The 19,207-nt window shown below is 40.2% G+C and overlaps 1 protein-coding gene across 3 annotated transcripts; it reads left to right on the top strand.

The window, feature by feature from the left end:
- Window positions 1-1,051: 1,051 nt before the first annotated feature.
- Window positions 1,052-13,637, top strand: LOC146179137 (uncharacterized). Of its 3 annotated transcripts, XM_084578828.1 has the most exons (4): window positions 1,052-1,184; window positions 3,140-3,276; window positions 6,739-6,815; window positions 10,305-13,637. In XM_084578828.1, the coding sequence occupies exons 3-4, from the start codon at window positions 6,773-6,775 to the stop codon at window positions 10,625-10,627; spliced, it is 366 nt and encodes a 121-aa protein (XP_084434954.1). In that variant the 5' UTR covers window positions 1,052-1,184; window positions 3,140-3,276; window positions 6,739-6,772; the 3' UTR covers window positions 10,628-13,637. The 3 variants fall into 3 exon arrangements, 1 of the variants encoding a protein (XP_084434954.1); XR_014700686.1 differs by lacking the exon at window positions 10,305-13,637 and having other exon boundaries at window positions 1,052-1,191; window positions 3,165-10,268; XR_014700687.1 differs by lacking the exon at window positions 10,305-13,637 and having other exon boundaries at window positions 3,165-10,268.
- The last annotated feature ends 5,570 nt before the right edge of the window (window positions 13,638-19,207 follow it).

Below are 19,207 nucleotides of genomic sequence, written 5' to 3' on the forward strand. Positions count from 1 at the left end.
TTATTCCTTATGCCTTACCACGGATGTGTTTGCAGGACATCTTGCAAAACGAACAAATCGGCGCTAAAGTTAATTGAGAGCACCACATTTCGACAGTCTGCGCTTGATGCAGAGAATATTTAGAAAGTGGCATAAAAGATGCTGTTTGTTTTGTATAGTCACTCCTTGTGTGCTGTAGCACACGTTGTTTAAATGCATGGGCAGTGGTTAACAGTATGTCCTGAAAAGCAAAAAAAAAAAAAAAATTGTGGGATATTTTTCTGTTTGCTTACATTGTGGCTGTAGTTTTGTTGTAAGTACAAGTGGAGATTGATGTTTTTTTTTTTTTCTTCTAACAAAGTGCCATAATACTCACACTGGCTTCTGTATGTGCTTAATAGCAAGCTGCTGCACATATTAAATTAAAGAATATGAGTTGACTTTTCGAGATGTTGGTTTTTAGTTCTGTAGATTAAACAGTTTCTCACGAAAATAGATCTGCTGCAACCACCATGCAGTTCACCAATTTTACTATGCTTTTATCTTGAACTTGTGTAATCGAATATTCTGAAAGTTTGGTAGAAAGACATATATACTGTACTTTAACTTTAACAATAAACTTTCATTCAAAACCTCGCGAAATCTGCTGCACGTCCAGCACCTATGCCAGCACACACGTTTCCCTTTTGGGATTATCCAATGCTTAATTCTCCCATGCCATCGAAGCACGTGTTTGCAGCACAAAGAAATCGATAACAAGCGATGCCTGTACTTCCGGAGACTGCTATGAATCAGGCCAGCAGTGGATGGGCCTTGGCAGTGAGGCCGAACTAAATCCGAAAGTAACGAGCATTGAACAAGCGGACGATTTTCCCACTCCGTTTGTGGTTACGCCGAACGTGCCTAAGTTGCGCACTATCCATTAACGACGAGTTGTCTAAGCCATTGATGCTAATTTATCCGTGTTTTTCGTCGTGGTATGTGCGGTAACGTTTGACGTACTTTTTTTTTTTTTTTTCTGCCCAATGGGAAGTGGCAAAACAGGGAAAGCAGCATCACAGCGCGCATCAATAATGGCGACGGCCAGCAGGAAGATGAGTGCAAATGCAGAATGAAACTTAGAACGAAACAACAAAGCTACTCGACTGCAGTGGTCTGTTGTTTTGTGTTTGAAATGAAATATTGAACAGAGAGAAGGTGGCGAGGTAAAAGGTGCTCTTGCAGTTATGGTCTTCCGCTGGAGATTGCTGTGCGGGTGGCTCAGCGCCTGTGATCCTAAAGCGTCGGTTTCTTCAAAATTCCGACTAAAATAGTAAAGGCTGCGTGGGTGGTGAACCGTGAAAGCTGTTTGGTTTTCTGAGTATATGCAACTGGTATACATGACAGTGTGTTCAGTTTGACGCGTGCTTCCTCAGAGAAATGTGGCCGGAGCACTTAGAAAATTTGCACTGGCGCGCGAGTGAGTAAAAATTGAACTGCTTGTAGGTGTAGCATGCAGTGTCGGGAGTCCGGTAACGATCGTCGCATATCTGATTTTTGCGAGCATCGCAGTGCGCAGTGCTTACGTGCGTCCGCAGTTCAGTGGTCACCTGTCAACATTGAGTGCGCGCAGTTGCTCCTCACTGCGTTAATGCGAGCTGCCAGCTACATGCCCCTAGAGGGTAAATGGAAAAACGGCCCCGAAAAAATAAAAAATAAAAATAAAAGTTCGAGAAATGGTTTCCAGGGTAGAAACTTCCTAAGTAAAAATTACCTAAACAGCCAGTCAACTTGACAAAATTCCCAGGCGAAAAGCGTAACCAGTCTGCTCCCAGTTGAGTTCCAGTTTAATTGTAGTACTCTTGTTTTTGTAGTGCCTTGACTTTGAGAACAGACGCAAGCATGGAACATTTTTCAGTATGGTCATGGACAGTCTTATTTCCAGCTTTGTTTTCGCAAAATTTGTTTGATGCGGAGTAGTAGTGGGGCAAAATTGTGCTCTGTCTGTTAGCACTGCTGCATTCATTACATTTAGTAAAGTGCCAGAGCTAGGATTCCAGAGCCAGTATCTGTACATGTTGCCCCAAAGGTACAGCTCTCCGCTTCCCCTGTTCAATTAGTGGTCTCCATTCTGAAAGTAAATACCTCATCATTTAAATCAGTACTGGGACAGGTATCCACTTCAGAGTGCACTAACTGTAACTGCTCGTCTGCTAATATGTACATATCTCGCAAGTGAACTTTGTCCACCCACTTCAGAGACGACAATTTTTTTTTTCTTTCATTTGTGTAATAGACACCTAGGATGTCCATGTGAAATGTTTAGAGTAATGTCTGTTTGTAACATTTGGTTTTTGTTGTGTACTCACTAGATCACTCTGTTAATTTTTGCCTAGCATTGAAGCTGACATCCATAAGGAAAAGAAGGTTTCTAACATGAGTGCACTAATCAGAGCAGCTACCATCTATGTTCTTATGCAGATTGTAGTTTCAAAGTCGGTCAAAGAGCATGTCTGGGATTTGGAACATGGGGTATACGTTTATATGGGGTATACGGGGTTAAGGTTCGACTTGTGTCCCTTTGTGCCAAGGTTATCATAATTATCTATGCAGGCTACAATTAGCAGCCAGAAATTTGCTAAATATTTGTGTGTGGCCATATTGGGGCAAGACCCTGTGACTGTGTGACTTGATCCTTGTGACTATATTGCAAAGCATGGCAAGGTCTCCTTGCTTAATGTTTTTCTATAGTGTTCACTAATGGTTATAAGCATCACAAAGTAAGATTTCTTGCAATGAACTTGTGTTTGTGGTGCTCTCCTGTTTCAACATTTTACCTTGCTTGTGTTGTTGCAGCTGCCATTTCTGCACACCACCTCTTTGCTGATTCACTGTAATTATCCTACACTGTAACCAAGTTCATTTCACATAAGTTTGTTCCGGTATTTCTTTTCTGACATCATACTTATGCTCTGAACTTTGATGCAAATGGATATGTGGGTATCATTCTATGGAAGCCTTCTCGAATGTAGAGAAATTGTTTTTCAAAGGCTTATTTAAAATATACACTTCAATCTTTCCACAAGGTCCAGAGCTGTGAAAAATGTTCCATGAAAGGTACACCTCTCTGCTCAGATATTTAAGCGAATTTTGAGCTCTTTAATTGAACTTTTTGTTTCAGACCTTTTTTATCAATACTGCACCAGGTTTCGAGCCATCGCATGGCCCTGGCGGAGGCCACACTTGACCTAGAACAGCCGAGGAGGAGAAGGAGCTGGAGAAGACCAAGGGGGAAAAGGAGGAGGAGAAAAACGCTCGGTCACTGGCAGCTAATGCTTTCTCTTCACATTCGGTTCAGCAGCATTGAACCCTTTTCATTTATATGTGGGCTAGTAGCTTACGCTCTCACGTCATACTGTTAAAGGATGAGCTTTAGCGTCCCCGATAATTTAACACCTTACACTGATAGGGCGTGATAGGGCAATAATGTAGCAGGCAAAAGAAGCTTCTGCCATTGCTATCGCAATTCAACTAGTGTTAACCAGAGTAAAACCACGACTAATTTTTTTAATCTTGTCATGTCATGCTTGCCTTTTGTTACCAATGCCTAGTGTTCAAACAGTACCATGCACAAGTGAGAAAAACAAAGCTGATATTTTGTGACTACCTCTTGATCTGCATTTCAGAGCGGCAGGTGAAACCGTATTTCCTTCTCTTTTATTTATGGTGCGTGCCAATCTATATCTGAAAAGTGTATGCACAGGACTAGCATGCATTTTGTTTGTGGAGAAAAACAAAGTAATTGTTTTGGTGGAATAGTTGATTTCCGTGTAATTCACACCTTTGAATCTACTTTGCACAGCACAGGTGCTGGAACCCTTAGGTTGATTGAAATGTTTACTTTTTGGTGCCCAAAGTCCACCAAACATCACCCTCCCCCCTTCCCTTCTTTTTTACTTGTTGTTCACCCTTTCTACATTTCTTTTGTGTCAGGGAGCATTGTAATGTAACATTGTGGTCTGTGATTTTGTAGGTAAAGTATAAAAAAAGTTAGCTGTGGTTTAGCTTGTGATTAAACCTGGAGTTACCCGAAAGCAATCTGCATGGCTACGCTTAGGTGTGGCTTCAAAGTAAAAACATGGCTTTTGCACATAGTAGTTTACTCTATGGTTTCAGCTTTATTTATGCCATAGGGGAATCGCTTCACGTATGAGCACCCCTTGACTCTCGTCTTTGACCATTATCACTCGGGTGCAGAAGACTTCTAGTGGTATGACATCGTCTCTACGTTGAACTCCGGGGCACACCGCCGTCACAACGTTCAAACGAACCTACTGTCGTAGCAGCGCGCTATTTTACCAACTACCGAGTTATCTGTCTTCTTCTTCTTCTTAGTCTTTTTCTTCTTTTTCTTCTTCTTCTTTGTCTTTGTCTTTCACGGTAACACGGTGCTGCGCCGACGGCTTGAAAACCTACCGCAGTGTAGCTTTTGCTACAAAAGAAAATGCATGAGAAAGAATGGAACAATGTCTGTACCGAAAATGATATATTTTCTCCTTCTTTCTTGTTTTTCAGGTCAGTGGCCCTTGGGATGTTTTAGTGCCAGTTTCGGGCTTTCTCTTACCTAATCCAGTGTTATGTGCCCCTTTCCTTGCTACAGTGCAGTTCATCTCAGACTCGCTGTTTTGTGTTGTGTTTTACCAACAAGACTGTGTTTCTATTGATGTGCCTCACATATTTTTCAATCTACTGTGCTGCTGTTTCACTCTTACATACTTTCCTTGTGCCATTGTGACTACATGTGAAAATATTCCCAACCTGCAAGTTGTCACATAGTTATGAAGGCAACTCCTCACGCTTAGAAATGTTCCTGCAATAACAGGCCCGTTACACTAGGTTAAGGATTAAAATGGCATGTGAAGCCTTTGAAAACACGATATTTGGCTGTATGGAATCAGTGCATCATTGCATGTCCCAGCACTGCACTCTTGGTACAGCAGTTTTCTTTTTAGCAAAGGGGACACTTTTTCAACAGAGTTTGCATGAAAGCTGTAAATTTTTCTTGACAGGGTGCAGCACATGCAATTCGTGCTTAGAGTAGAATTCTTTCAATTTGTTTCCATTGCAAAAATAAAATTGATGGCTTCTAAACTGGAGATGTATTGAGTGGTGTCATGCAGACATGAAAATATTGTTTTGAAGCTCGCAGAAATGAACCAGCAGCACCTGTTTCAGCGGCAGAGTATAAGATGCATGATGAAACACCAATACTGTTCCAAAAATTTTATTCCACATGATGACCAGTGCTAGCTTAATCATTTTGAGCATTTACAGGCATTTGGTTCATGCTGTCGTGCTATTGACATTCACTTCTGAAGTGCCACAAGAGATTTACTGAGAGGTGATAGTGAGCTGTCACCATGTGCTGTGCAATATCGGCGCACATTAAGGACCACCATAGGGTCAATATTAATCCAGAGGCCTTCATTACGGTGTTCCATAATAATAAACTTAGTGTTACAGGTAAGCTAGTCACTAACTAGATCGCCATTCTAAAAAAAAAACCGTGTTTATTATCTCGACTCCAGTTATAGGAGAAAAACCCTGGCTGTATCTGAATGCCTAGTTTGTGCATAGCATTACTTTTGAGCAGTCGTTCTCCAGGTGTGTCTGCATGAAAATGCCTTCTGAAAATATATGTGGTGCATAAAAAAATCAGCAACATCCATTGTTGATTACCACATAGAAGCAGTGTCTGTTTTTAAGGTACAGTCGAAAGAAAAAGTGGTGGCTAAGTGTTGTATGCCACTTTTTCTCGCGATTGTACCTAGACCATTGACAATGACAAGGCCTTTTCTCACTTCCATATGCCAAATGTGGTATCGTCTTCTTTTGACTGAATTCAGAGTCTTGCAGGCATATGATCTTGCAAGCAAATAATAGCCACCAGTGTTGCATAGGACCTGAAGAAACTTTTAAGTAATGTGCTTCTCAAAGTGAGCCTTCTCTGTGTCCACTCGAGTTCCTTCTAATTTTGACTGAATTTTACTGCTAGCTTTTATTGGCCCCCATCAGTGCTTTATGGCAAGTAGTTTGTATTGTCTTCAGTTCATAAGTTTTGTTGCAAGACTGTATGTTTCAAGATGCTCTGGTCGGTGCTGCATTGCACGGGCGCTGCAGCTGTGGTGGAAAGGAAAATGAGTAGTAAAGCCTGCTTTACATGTTTCAAGGTACAGTTCAGCTTTTATTCAATACATTGGCCATTTTTAGTTGAAACCAATTTGAATATTGGTGCCATCAAATTCATCTTTGGAGTTATTGAATGGCTGAAAAAAATGTGCTATGTACATTGTACCAGTTAAAATGTATTGTTTTGCGTGTTCCTTGTGGCTTCTGTATTTTTCATGAAATGAAGCTGGAGAGCTGGAGACATGAAGATGTTTTAGGCACTTTGGGGCATGCTTCTTTATGTCCTCCCTTTTCCCTTTTATTTTTTTTTGTGATTTCTAGTCAGAAGTTGTACAGTGGCTTGAAATAATTGATGCTTTGTATTCAGCTGCAATTTAGATCATTTTTTCTTTTAATAGGCTATTTGTTTATCCAAATTTGATACGAGCTTTAAAGGCAAACAATTTATATATTACTGTGAACTACCACCGTGAATACTGGCAACACATAGGACATCTCTGAGTTAAAACATTGTCACTTTGTTTGTTCCTATTTTTTCACTGTGACATATTCCTTACAATTCAGTAAACACCTTCTGATTTTTTTCTGCAGGCTTGGCCACAACTAGTAGTGGGTGTACTTCACCATGTCGGCAAAAATTGCCAGTACAAGGGCAGCATCTGGTCACTGTACGTGGATGTTCCATAACTTCTCCTGCAGACCTCAAGGTCCACCAAACGACACACACTGGAGGGCACCTCTTCTATGCATCCACTGTACCAAACACTTCGCCACGGGCTACAACCTAAAAGAACACCTTCACATCCACATGGGGGAAGAGGAGAGGCAATACCACTGTAGCCATTGCAGCAAGAGTTTCACAAGGAGCAGCACGCTGCGAGTGCACCTTTTGCACTCACATGGGCGAGAGGCCATACCAGTGCTACCTGTGACCTATGGCCTTCAAAGACAACAGGATGATAAAGAAATGTGGGAGCACACAGGAGTAAAACAAGCTTCTAGTATCACTGTTGCTGAAAAGTGTTCGTACTCGGGCTGCAACTGAAACGTCATGAAAAGAATGTTCTCTAAGAGGAATCTTCTGTAATGTAAAGCGGTAGCGTGCTTTGTTGGCATTCATTGCTTTTTGTTTGTTAAAGGGAGTTTTTTAAAGGAATGCAATAGTGTACTTTTTGTGGAGGACAGTGCTAACATTTTACAGTTTCTTGATGCCAGATAGGTGAAGGCAGTGGTCAGATGCATTTGCTGTGTAGTGGTGTTTGTTTTATGGTATTCTGAGTGATGCTGCCCAAAACTTTCATGCCTGCTAAAGCATAGTCATTTTAGGAGATCAGATGAACAGCTTTGTTTTTTGTATTTTTAGTTACGATAGAGTGTGCTTGTCGTATATTTTTTTAAACAAGGCATCATCGTTTGTTTTCTTTCTGTTTTCTCAGGCGAAAATCGTAACTGGTCTAAATGGTTTAAGGAACAATTCCTAGTTAATACCAGTTGGGTCCCAGTTGAATTCCAGTTGGATCCAACTGCAATTCAACTGGAATCCGGCTGGTATCAACTGAGAATTGTTCCTTCGTTCCTTAAACTATTTAGACCAGTTACGATTTTCACTTGGGTTGCTTCTAAGAAATTCAGAAACCATAGGATTGACATATTGTGCTAGTGCTGTTTTAGTATGAACGGTAATTCTTATTCTCAGGAGTGAAACATTCTTTTTTCTCATTGGGTGTTTGTGAAGGAAGTACAGTTATTCTTTTTGGCAGATTGTTTTCTCTGTATTTCCATTCCAGTATGCAAGGAGTTTGCTTCAATGTTTGTAATTGTGTAACTGGCCATTCGCTTCGAAAAGTAAAATTGCAGTTTCAGCCGACTCATTTTTGCATTGAGGTCATGACAGGAGTTCATATTTTACTATTTCATCTTTTGCTGGCTTCTCAGTAACACTCGGTTTTGCCTGTGTTATCTGTGGAGTCCACTGTGAAGAGTTTAATACGACATCCCTCAGTCTCAGTACTTATTCTCATATCTTTTTATCACTGGTGCATTATAGTACTCAGGATAGTATTGTGCACTGATAGGCATTTGAAAGTGTGAAGGGAGAAATAATGTTTTAGTGCAGTTGAGGAACAGCTTGTAGTACAATTCTTATAGTTGTGTGTATTGTTACTGTTAATGTATTCGTGATGAGAAACAATCACTTACTTGTCTTGAAGGCCCGTTTTTCATAAGGAATTCGGTTCCTAGCAGAATGGTCCACATGGGCTTTTAAGTAAGTAATGAGGTAGGGTTCCAACAGCAGTTTCCATGGCGTGCAGAGCACGAATGCATTAATAATTGAGCAAGAGTTAATTTTTCTGGGCAAGAAGATGATTCGTTTTATGGGCAGTAAGGTAAATAATTCATTTAAAAGTGAAAGCGTTTACTACTCCCCTCCGTAGCTTCTTCGCCACGTGCATGCATTTGACCTTGAACTGAGGAAAAACTATGTGGCTACTGTTAAAATAAAGTTGGAGCGTTGCTTTAGCCTGTGCTAGTGTGCTTCACGCATGAACTCGGGCAGCTGCTTTCTATATGGGGCATAGGCCAGACGGCTGGTTCCATTCTTTGATTCCACCAAAACAGTTATAACGTCCCTCTGCCGTCGCCGCCAGAACCGGGGTAACTGTGCACTCGCCTCTGCTGAATCATGTGACAACCATGACGTCACACAACCGCAGCTACGCTGGAATCGTGGCACTCGCTTTGTCTAGATAGCCTGCGCTCCTGTTAGCCGTTGCCAATGGATTGCAACAGCGCTCAACAGTTTAACGGCAGCAGTCATCGTGGATGATCCAGGCGAGACGCCTCGTGAACTATCTGCATCTCAGAGGTTGCGAAGACGACAAGCCGAATTCTATTATCCAGTGGGCATAGCTTGCCGAGAGGCTGCTGCACAAAGACGAAATGAGGCGGGTTGAGCGAAACATGCCGCCAATTTTGCTTTGGTTACTTATGTTTAGCAGGGTTAAACCTTTTCCTAATTTTCTTTTTCATCAGAACAAGACAGAACAAAGATATAGATAGATTTGAGCTCCTATATTGTGGACGATTTTTGATATCAGTGCTTATACTTGTTTTTGTAATTTATATGAACTAGAAAGGATTATAATTAATTCTGATTTGGATGTCTGTGTCTAATTTTAACTCTTATTTCTCATTACATTGTCAACATGCAAAATTTAGGGGAACTAGGTTTATTTAATGCAAATCAAATTATTGTAAGCCTATCAATAGTAGTTTGCAAACTATAAGTAGCGTGTAAACCGAAATTCTTATTTTCTGCATGCCTATTTAGTGCACAAGTGCTAATTTGCTAGTTCCAACTATCAACCTGATGTGACGTGCAGTGCTAGGGTGCTTTTAAATGAGAAGTGTAATTCATCATTCATCCTAAATAGTTTCATTTTCCTTTATCTTGTGCTCTGTTTGTTTTCATGCTTTTGCTCATATTCTCATTTGAAGCACTAAACACGTCTGACACTGTTATCATTATTTTTCTTACTTTAGCTGCTTTCTCCAGCATTTACCACATGCTTGTTTTTTCTTTGCAGTGCAGACTTGCAAGCCGTTTAAATATGAAACAGAGCACAGAATGTGTCCTTCTGCACACCCTTTTTTTATAGTATTAACAAGAAATCATGCGGTACATCAAGACCTGTACATCGCTTGTTTTTTTTGTTTTGTTTTTTACAATTTTAGCTGCCTGTGAATGATAATAGCTAGGTTCTTTGTGACCTTTAATAATGAGGCAGAGCAAAGAAAATGCTGACTTAACCTGTTATTACAAGGTTGTGTTGTATTACAAGGTTGTGTTGTCCCAGACCATTGACCCATTGTGTTTGCACTACATAGATAGCCTTACTAAAAGTGTCTTTTGAATATGAGAAGCACTCAGGCATGTTGAAAAAGGTACAGGAGCACAGACTTAAGGTAAGGACAGGCTGAGGTACAGGATGCGCTTGCATTTCGTGACCTCACTTTGTCCATATCTTTGCTTCTGTGCTCCCTGTATTTTGCTCTACGTACCAGCACTTCCAGGAATAAGTACTTACTGCAGCAACGCATGCGTTGAGACACCTGCTTCACAATTTGATAAACAGTGCTTTCTTTTCCTTGTGCAGGCTCAGTGACCAGTTGGAGGCACTGCTTATCTTCCCAACAAAAATCTCAAGTGGAAAAGTGCCTGCTGCAGTGTTCTGAATGTGGCTACAGGACAGCCTTCAGAACAAACTTGAAGAACCACCAAAGGACACATACTGGAGAGCGGCCCTTCCAGTGCAGCTATTGCAGGAAGGCCTTCACAACAAGAAGTAACCTGGAGATGCACGTTCGCACCCACACGGGCGAGAGGCCGTACCAATGCCACCTGTGTCTTATGGCCTTCACGCAGAATGGGACTCTAAAGAAACACATAGGATTACATAAGAGTGATAAAAGTACTTAAAGTTTTGCATTCAGGCTGCACTTGAAATGTCACAAACGGAATAATCTTTACAAAGCATCCTCTCGTCTTTGTGCTTGGCTAGTATTCACCGCTGAACTTACTGATCACATGCGTGCATCATATCAATCATCTAGTTTTGCTATAAGGCCTTTGCTGAAGAGAGTTGTTAAAGGATGCCAGAAGCATACTTTCTGACAAAACAGTCATATTGAACTTTTAATTGCAAAGTGTTTTAATATACCATTAGTGAAATTGAGTGGCACTGTGAAGGCAGCAAGCAGATGTATTTGCTGTGTAGTATTCTACTGCATACTGTTCAAAACCTTGCACGCTCGCTGAAACAGAAGTCATGAATCTCTCTTGAAGAACCAGATTGACAGCTTTGTGCTTTGAATATTGTGATACAGTATGCTTTTCATTTTTGAACAAGACGTCATCATTTGTCTTCTTTCCCTGTTGTTTCGAAGAAGTCTGAAAGTCGTGACATCGTCATATTTCTTGCTTGTATTGGTGATGATTTAATGGGAAAGGTAATCCCTGTTGTCTAGCTTCATACACTTATTTTCTATTTGTGTGCATTTGTGAGGAAAGTGGAGTTTTTTGGAAAACTATTTACTTTGTGCATGCATTTGGTATGCAGAAGGTTAGCTTTAAAGTTCCTAATTGTGTTAACTGCCCATTCTTTGCTGGTTAAAATAAAATTGCATTTTTGGTGGCACATTTACGCATTGGGTTCATGGCAAGTTATATTCCACCATTTTGTTATCTTCTCAGTGTCACCCACTTTTGCACGTATTCTCTGTGAAGTTAACCGATGAGTTTAATTCAACATTCCTCAGTCTTGGTACTTATTGTCAGGTCATCTGGTCATTGATGCCTTGCAATGCACAGGGTAGTATTGTGCATTGATAGGAATTAAGAATCATGAAGAAAGAAGTTATCTTTTTGGTGCAATTAGGAAACTGTAGCACAGTCCTTGTACCTGTGAGGATTGTTACTCCGTTGGTGAATAGAAACCACCTGACCCACTCTTAACAAGTACCAGTGACTTTTTTTTATCAGAACATTAAAAAAACAAAGATATAGACAGATTTGAGCACCTTTGTTTTGGACCATGTTGGATACCAGTGTTGAATACTTTATCTCCTTTGTAACTGTATGTACACAGGGAAGGGCAAGAATTAAGGATAATGTGCTTGTCTGTATCCAGTTTTCATCAATTGTTACAAAGAACTGAAATCCTTTCTTGGAACTCTAGTTTATTTCAATATGTTGCCTACATGGTTTAACATGGCACTTTTTTATTTTACTTGTTTGCAAAAGCAACATTGTATAGTTATTTATTTATTTATTTATTTATTTATTTATTTATTTATTTATTTATTTATTTATTTTCATAAATCTTACCTGAGAATTCGTACTTCTTAGTGCAGTATGAGAGGTGTGCTCTAATAGGACTAAGGAGCAGTGATGAATTAGTTGTGTGTATAGTTGAGAAGCTTTAAAATTGATACATGTTTTCAATGTAAAGAAATACAATGACATCATAAAGTCGAAAACATTGATTGTGTCCTTCTTTTACCTGATTGTCTTTCACTGCGATTCTTGGCTAAAGCTTGTGAATTGCACAGTTGTTAAGTTATGGGAATTTAATAAGTGTGCAAATGCCTCCACATGGTTTGTCTCGAGGACAGACACCAGGCTCATAGTTTTCTTGAATATTGGATATGGTGTGTACTTGTTTATAGGTCGGGATTATTGGATCATTTCTCTGTCCTTCCCTACCAGTTTTCTGTGGTCTCAGTGGTGGGTACTGCTTTCTCCTAAAGCCTCTCCAGACTCACTGCAAAATTTTCATTTTCATTCATTTATATCATCTTGCTCTTGCAAAGGGGATGAAAAAAGGATATTAAGAGCTGGTCTTTTTGTCTATGGTAGCTAAATTTTAGCATGGCTGTAGCGCCACTGTTTTGTCACAAGACAATTTTTGCTGGTATATTTATATTCAGGCAAATTTTAAAGGAAGGCTTTTTTTTTTTAATGAGGCAGCAAGATTTAGGCAAACTATATTTTTTAAGGCTAAGGAAATTATTGCAAGCTAAGTCTTGCTTCATTAACCAGCAGCCATTATAGTGGATAAGTAGTATGTAAACCTAAATTCGCATTCTGTTTTTGCACACGACTTTTAATCGCAGACCATTCTTCAAATAGCTTGGTGCACAAGTGCTAATTTGCTAGCTTTGAATTATCTGCCTAACATGCTGATGTAAAGTGCAGTGCTGGGGTAATGTGAAAATTCACCCTGCATACGGTTTCATCTTACTTTATTCTGTTGTGCTCAGCTTGCTTTCTTGTTTTTGCTCTTGCCCTCATTTCAGGTTTTGAGTACAGCTTACACTTGCTTGGTGTAATGTTTGCTATCATTTTTGTTTTGCTATGCAAAATTACAATTGTTTAAAAAAGAAAACAAAGCACAGGATGTGTTCCTGTATGCTTTTTTATGGTTTACATGAACCAGAAATCTAGTATTTGTTTAGAATATGTATTTCCTTTGTGTTGTTTGCGAATTTCAGCTTCCTGTTACTGGTAACTGGTTCTCAATTACCTTTTACAGTGATATAGAGCAGGGCAAACACCCTTAAGAAAAAGGAACCTCTTACTACAATGTTAGTTGTCCCGAAGCATCAACTCACGCTTCGAACTAGACGGCCTCAGTGAAAGCATCTTCAGAATATGAGCCCACACTCAGGCATGTTGAGGGAGGTATAGTAGCACAGACTAAAGGTGCGGACAAGCTGAGAGGACAGGATCCGCTTGCATTTCATCCTCTCACTTTGCTCATATCTTTGCTTTGTACTGCCCTTATTTTCCTCTACATACCAATACATGTTGAGGCACATGCTCCACATTTTAGAAAACATTGCTTTCTTTCCCGTGTGCAGGCTCAGTGATCGGTTGGAGGCACAGCGTACCTTCTCAACAGAAATCAGTGGAAAAACGCCTGCTGCATTGTCCCGAGTGTGGCTACACGACGGCCTTTCACACAAATTTGAAGAACCACCAAAGGACGCATACAGGAGAGCGGCCCTTTCAGTGCAGCTATTGCAGGAAGGGCTTCACGACCAGAAGTAACCTGGAGATGCATCTTCGCATCCACACAGGCGAGAAACCATTCCGGTGTCACTTATGTCCCATGACTTTCGCTCAAAAATCGAACCTGAAAAGCCATGTTAGAGTTCACAGAGATTAAATGGGCGTTCCTTCCATATCGGGGCACTTACAAACTTATTGATATGTAATAAAAAAATGCAGAAAGAACATGTTGTCCATAAAAAGATATGATTCATGCTGTCTAATTTTGAAAAATGTAGCTTTATCAAAAGCATTTATTGAAAATTTCCCCTCGTACTGATTTTTATTACCATTTTCCAGTGAAAGAGAGTCTTGGTACTGTCTAATTTACCGTCTATGTTAAAATTCAGCCTGAATATGCATTGTCATTAGCTCAGAAGAAACTTCACAGCACGTTCAGTCCGCTGATGTCAATGATGAAAATGGCCAATGTCACTTCATCATTTTGGAATGCACTGCCCTTTTGCATCAGTGCATTGTATGGAAGACGTGGCAGCACATTCTTGCAATCTTCATGCTGCATTCCCCAGATCTGCCCCTCGCACATGTAAGCACATTTTTCTAATTCTAAGAAGCTTAGACTTTTGCTCTTTGGCACTGTGAAAAAGCCTCTGCTCTAGTATTTCTTGCCACGTCACTACGGGAAGGGCCCACTCAAGTTAGTATGTCCTTTTTTATATATGTATATATGTGTCACACCATTGCATTCCAGCTCTTTGTGTTGCATGACACCAGGTTAAGCCCACTCGCATATTTCCACATGTGGAGTTCGTCGCTAAATGTATTATGCAGCCAGAATATGCTGGAAGTTTGAGTATAATAGCCTAGAAATTGTGCTGTCCAAGAACTTATTAACTAGAAGAAAAATAACTCTACAGTACATTTTGTATACTTCATACACTGTTGAGTGTTTGAAGCGGGAGATCACATGAACTGGGAGCATATCAGACAGGTTTTGCTACATTTGTGCAGGTATTGGATCTAATGCGCTTAAAATGGCATAATCGTGCAGAAAAGGCAGCTGGTTATTAACTTTCTATTTAGTGGCGATTTGTAGGCGTGATAATGCTTATAATAGATATTGTGTATTGGATTGGGTCACAATTTGTCCCCCATTGTTACTCTCCATAAGAATGGCTGTTTAAAGGTCCCACGATTGCACTATTTAACAAGGATGTGACTGCTGTAAGCTATTTCATAGTACCATATTGCCTGTAAAAACCAAAATGTGGTGAAACGCTAAAAGTGAATGCGTGGAGTGACTTTAATGTGCCCTTTTTTTTAGCAGTGTTGAATAACGTGAAGAAAGTTTACTGGCCACGGGCAGGCATATGTGCTGTGTGGTTTTCATTTAGTTCTGATAAATAGTTTTTGCTGCTTATGCTCTGTCTCTTGTGTATGTGTGCTGGCAAACATATTGTGAAAACTGTGTTATCAAACCATACAGGCAATACTTAATGTGTGCTTTGTGTGTCTACCCTGACACAAAGCACTGGTATTTTCCAAACACAAAAATGACTTCTTTTCCTTTCTTGTTCAGCATCTAGTCCATGCAGCTCGTCTTTGGGATTTTTTTTTTTCGACGATACACTAAAGCTGGAATAACTCCCTTATGAGATCATATTTTCTTTTAATTATCAGTGATTGTGAAGTAAATGCAATATTAATTTTGGCTGGGTCATTGGGAATTTCTCACTCTGTCTTATGTTTTTTTGCATCATGTAACAATTGTTTTGGCATTTGTAGCTTGCTCCATGCACAGGGTGTAATTTAAGTGATCTATATTCTTATTAAGGTTGATGTAGCGATTGTTTAGCCTTTTACATATCAAATCCTTGTTGATGTCTTGTCTACTGTTTCAGAATGCAGATGCATGAGTGTACTAATTTCTTGCAAGCTTCTAGTTCACAGTCATGGGGCTTGTTTTTGGTAGCTGCATCTAATTGGTTGGTGTTTATACTTTTGCATATGCAATGCATTTAGTCTGCCTATGCTAGTAAACTTGTTTGGAGATCGTGGGTTTGATACAGTTTGGCTTATAGCACTGAATGTACCAAAGCAACTCGGGCTATAAGGAATGTCGTAGTGGAGGGCTCCAGAAATTTCAACCACCAAGTTTTCCTTAGCGTGTACTGTGTAATGTCAGTACAAGTGGCCACCACGGCCAGTACACACTTGTGACCACGGGTGCTTACTGGCCTTGGTGGCCACTTTTCAACGAAGGTGAAAAGCAAGGCCCCCCTGTACTGTGCAATGTTAGTACACGCTTAAGAAAACTGGGCAGTCAAAATTTCTGGAGCCCTCCACTACAGCTAAAGCCCCTAATCACTGAGCCATCACAGCGAGGTATCCTAGAAGGTTAAGTTTCTTAGCCACTTTCAGGGGTCGAGTATAGTTACAAATCTTCCTTTTGTATAGTTTGAATTCTGAGTAAAATCTATTTCTTAGTTGATGAGCAGAAATTACTAAATTGCCTTAATAACCTAAATTGAATAAAGAATATTTTTACTTCTGTAGCACACGTATATAGAGAGGAAATTCTTACCCCTTAGTGCTCAAGTAAGGCAGTATTTTAACGGAATTGGCATTATGTGAATATATATACACTATTTATCACTCAACAAATCCCTTGCTAGGTAGGAACCATTGTTTTATAATATGAGTACTGGTCTAAGCAGTGCAAGTCATGCATTTTGTAAAGCTGACTAAAACCTCAGGACAGGATGAATATGTTGTAGGCATTTTTGAAGCACTGTGTCACAAGCGATGTGTGTTTTGAGTAGGCTTTTTTTTATTTCTTTTCATGCTTAGTGCCTTCTTTAATAATACACTATGCAGAAGACAAAGAGTAGCAAGCAAAGGTGATCAAAACTATCAAGCAGTGTTTGTCCTAATTGGGTCTGGAACCACAAGAAAAGAAATCTTTTCCTTGCTTCCCTTTCCACTTTTTTCGGTGCCCCTTGATTTTTAGGCTCCACTTTTACACTTTGTGCGAAGGCTGGTTTCTATAAAAGATAATCTTTGGAATGGGCTCATTGATGAACATGTTATTTATGTATCTTGTAGACATGCAGTCTGCTATTTGTATCCTTGCTGCTTTATTTTTTTTGGTATCAGCATCTGTGGCAAAAATGATGGAAATAAAGACTTTTTAATAATAAAATATCCATTGTGAGTGAAATTGCTGATTTTGCTGCTTGTAAAGGAATTTATTCATTGTCAGCTTATTGAAAGCAGATGGATCTTTATCTGTCTCCTAGGAATTACTGGCAGTAATCAGCAGGCCATTACGTTGCTAGAACAAACATTTTCTATATTTAGAGGTAAGGGCTTATGTTATGCAATGAGTAAGCTTCTCTTAGTCCAGAAAGTCTGGTGGTGGTCAGCATGACACACATTGGCTTGGGACCTAGTGTGCGCAATGAGCCAGTAAATATTGACCAGAGTGGACATCTTGCAAGAGACGACACTCATTTGAATTGTGCCCACAGACTCCGGGGCTTAAGCAAAATTGGGCCACATCAACACGGACTAAGTGGACATATCATGGACTGCAACACCCACAGAATACCACCACAGTCAGTTTCACTGGGTCGTTGTCGAAGAAATGGTATTGGATATAATTTATGAACACTTATGAACAGTGATTTTCTGACCGTGAGTATATAGTGGTCTGAAGGAAGGGGGGCTGGCTGTGAATGTGTTTTCATTTACTTTATTTTTTTTCGCTCATGCTGTTGTCTGTGCTCTTGTAAGGCACAAGTGGTCTTAAAAGCTAACAAAAAAAATAACTGTTGAGAGAAAGCTTAGAGTGCTTTGAATCTTTATTTCTGCTACAAATGGTATTGCCTTCTTACTAATTGAGAACTTGTAGAGACCAGTATTTTTTAATCTTTGCCTTCAGTTCCAGGAAAAGACAAGGCACAGTTATAGCAGCATGATTTGCATGCTTTGGCACCCTTTGGTTTGGTTGTTTGGTTTGTGGTGTTTAACGTCCCAAAGCGACTGAGGTTATGAGAGATGCCATAGTGGACTGCCTCGGAAGTTTCGACCACCAAGGGTGCACTCACATCGCACAGCACACGGACACCTTGCTTTTCGCCCCCGCCAAAAAGGAGCCACCGTGGCCGGGATATGATCCCCCATCTTTGGGCACAGCAGTCCAGTGCCCTAACCACTGTGCCACTGCACCGGGGTGCAAGGCATATTAATTTCTTAACTACTGGCAAATGCAAGTCTGCAAAAGCAGTCTGCTGCTGAAGCATTTCTGTCACCAAACAAAGAATCTAACTACCAGATAAAATTATAAGCTTAAGAATTTAGATGCATGTAGCAATTGTTGTATACCATCAAAAATCTGATGGACAATAACCCACAGTTGCACTGTTAATCTTATTTAAAAGTTTCATCCTAGTACAGTCTCGTCTAACAGAGCAAAGTAAAGCAAACTTTGATCGAAATTGGTTTTGTCTTTTGACCTGGAATCATTTTTCTTTTGATCAAGCGTGCTGTAAACAAGAATATCTATTTTTTCCTGTGTGTTGCAACCCTCCTATCTTTGGGCAAAGTGAATTGTAGCAACAAAATTTGTGCACTCCCACAAATGGCTTTTTCACACCATCAGGAAGAACTCTGGGAAAGCTGTCTTGCAGGAGAATGCTTAATTCTTACGGAAAGACACATGATATGTGCCTACTTGTGGAGATCGAGGATACAGCTGTGTTGCATGTGTGTATGTGTGTGTGTGTGGGGGGGGGGGAAGGTGATCATAAGAGCAATTACGGCACGGCTGCACTGCTCACTACCTTCAACACTCTCGGAGAAATTACCGATGGGAATTTCAAAAATAAAGAAAGAGGTAGGCACGTGCACTCGCCCACGGCTAGCTCCCATATGCGCATCCTCGAGCATATGTTGTTATTTTCATGTAGGATATAAACATCCACTGGGTTGATTTTTTCGCGTAACATACTCACACATATACAATGCTCAAATATTTATTAGGAGCACTTTGTAATTCCAACTTCTGATAAGACGAAAAAATTTGGTTGGTCCATCCAGCAGTGTCGTCTGGTAATTATTAAGTCTCGAATATTTCCTAAATAATCGAATGCATTGTTTCGTCAGTTTCGCTTCATTATTCTAGCGATGGCTAAGCCAGTATGCGCCAAGCAGTGAGTGAAGAAACTGCGATTATGTTCCAGTTTTTAAGGGTGCAACAACAAAATGTTGGCTTCTGAAACCGAAACAGCAGAGATAAGAAATTCGATGTTTTACACCACCGCGTTCAACACTACATTTATATAATTAGGAAATAGGGAAAGCTGCATCAAGGTCCACTTTAGAGTCTTGTTAATGCGCATCAGCCATGGCGTTAGGTACTCTTGCATACTCTTGGTCTTTCCGCTCATCTGCCTGTCACCATCATCATCACCAAAGAATGGACGA

The sequence above is a fragment of the Amblyomma maculatum genome, chromosome 9 (genome assembly GCF_055883805.1).
Source record: "Amblyomma maculatum isolate TAMU_Amacu chromosome 9, ASM5588380v1, whole genome shotgun sequence".
Taxonomy (NCBI): domain Eukaryota; kingdom Metazoa; phylum Arthropoda; class Arachnida; order Ixodida; family Ixodidae; genus Amblyomma; species Amblyomma maculatum.

What these genes read in the sequence shown, in the direction of transcription:
- LOC146179137 (XM_084578828.1), top strand. Translation starts at nt 6,773, where the DNA reads ATGTCGGCAAAAATTGCCAGTACAAGGGCAGCATCTGGTCACT. An exon ending in AAGGGCAGCATCTGGTCACT is followed by an intron (nt 6,816 to 10,304) that starts GTACGTGGATGT and finishes TTCCTTGTGCAG; the next exon opens with GCTCAGTGACCAGTTGGAGG.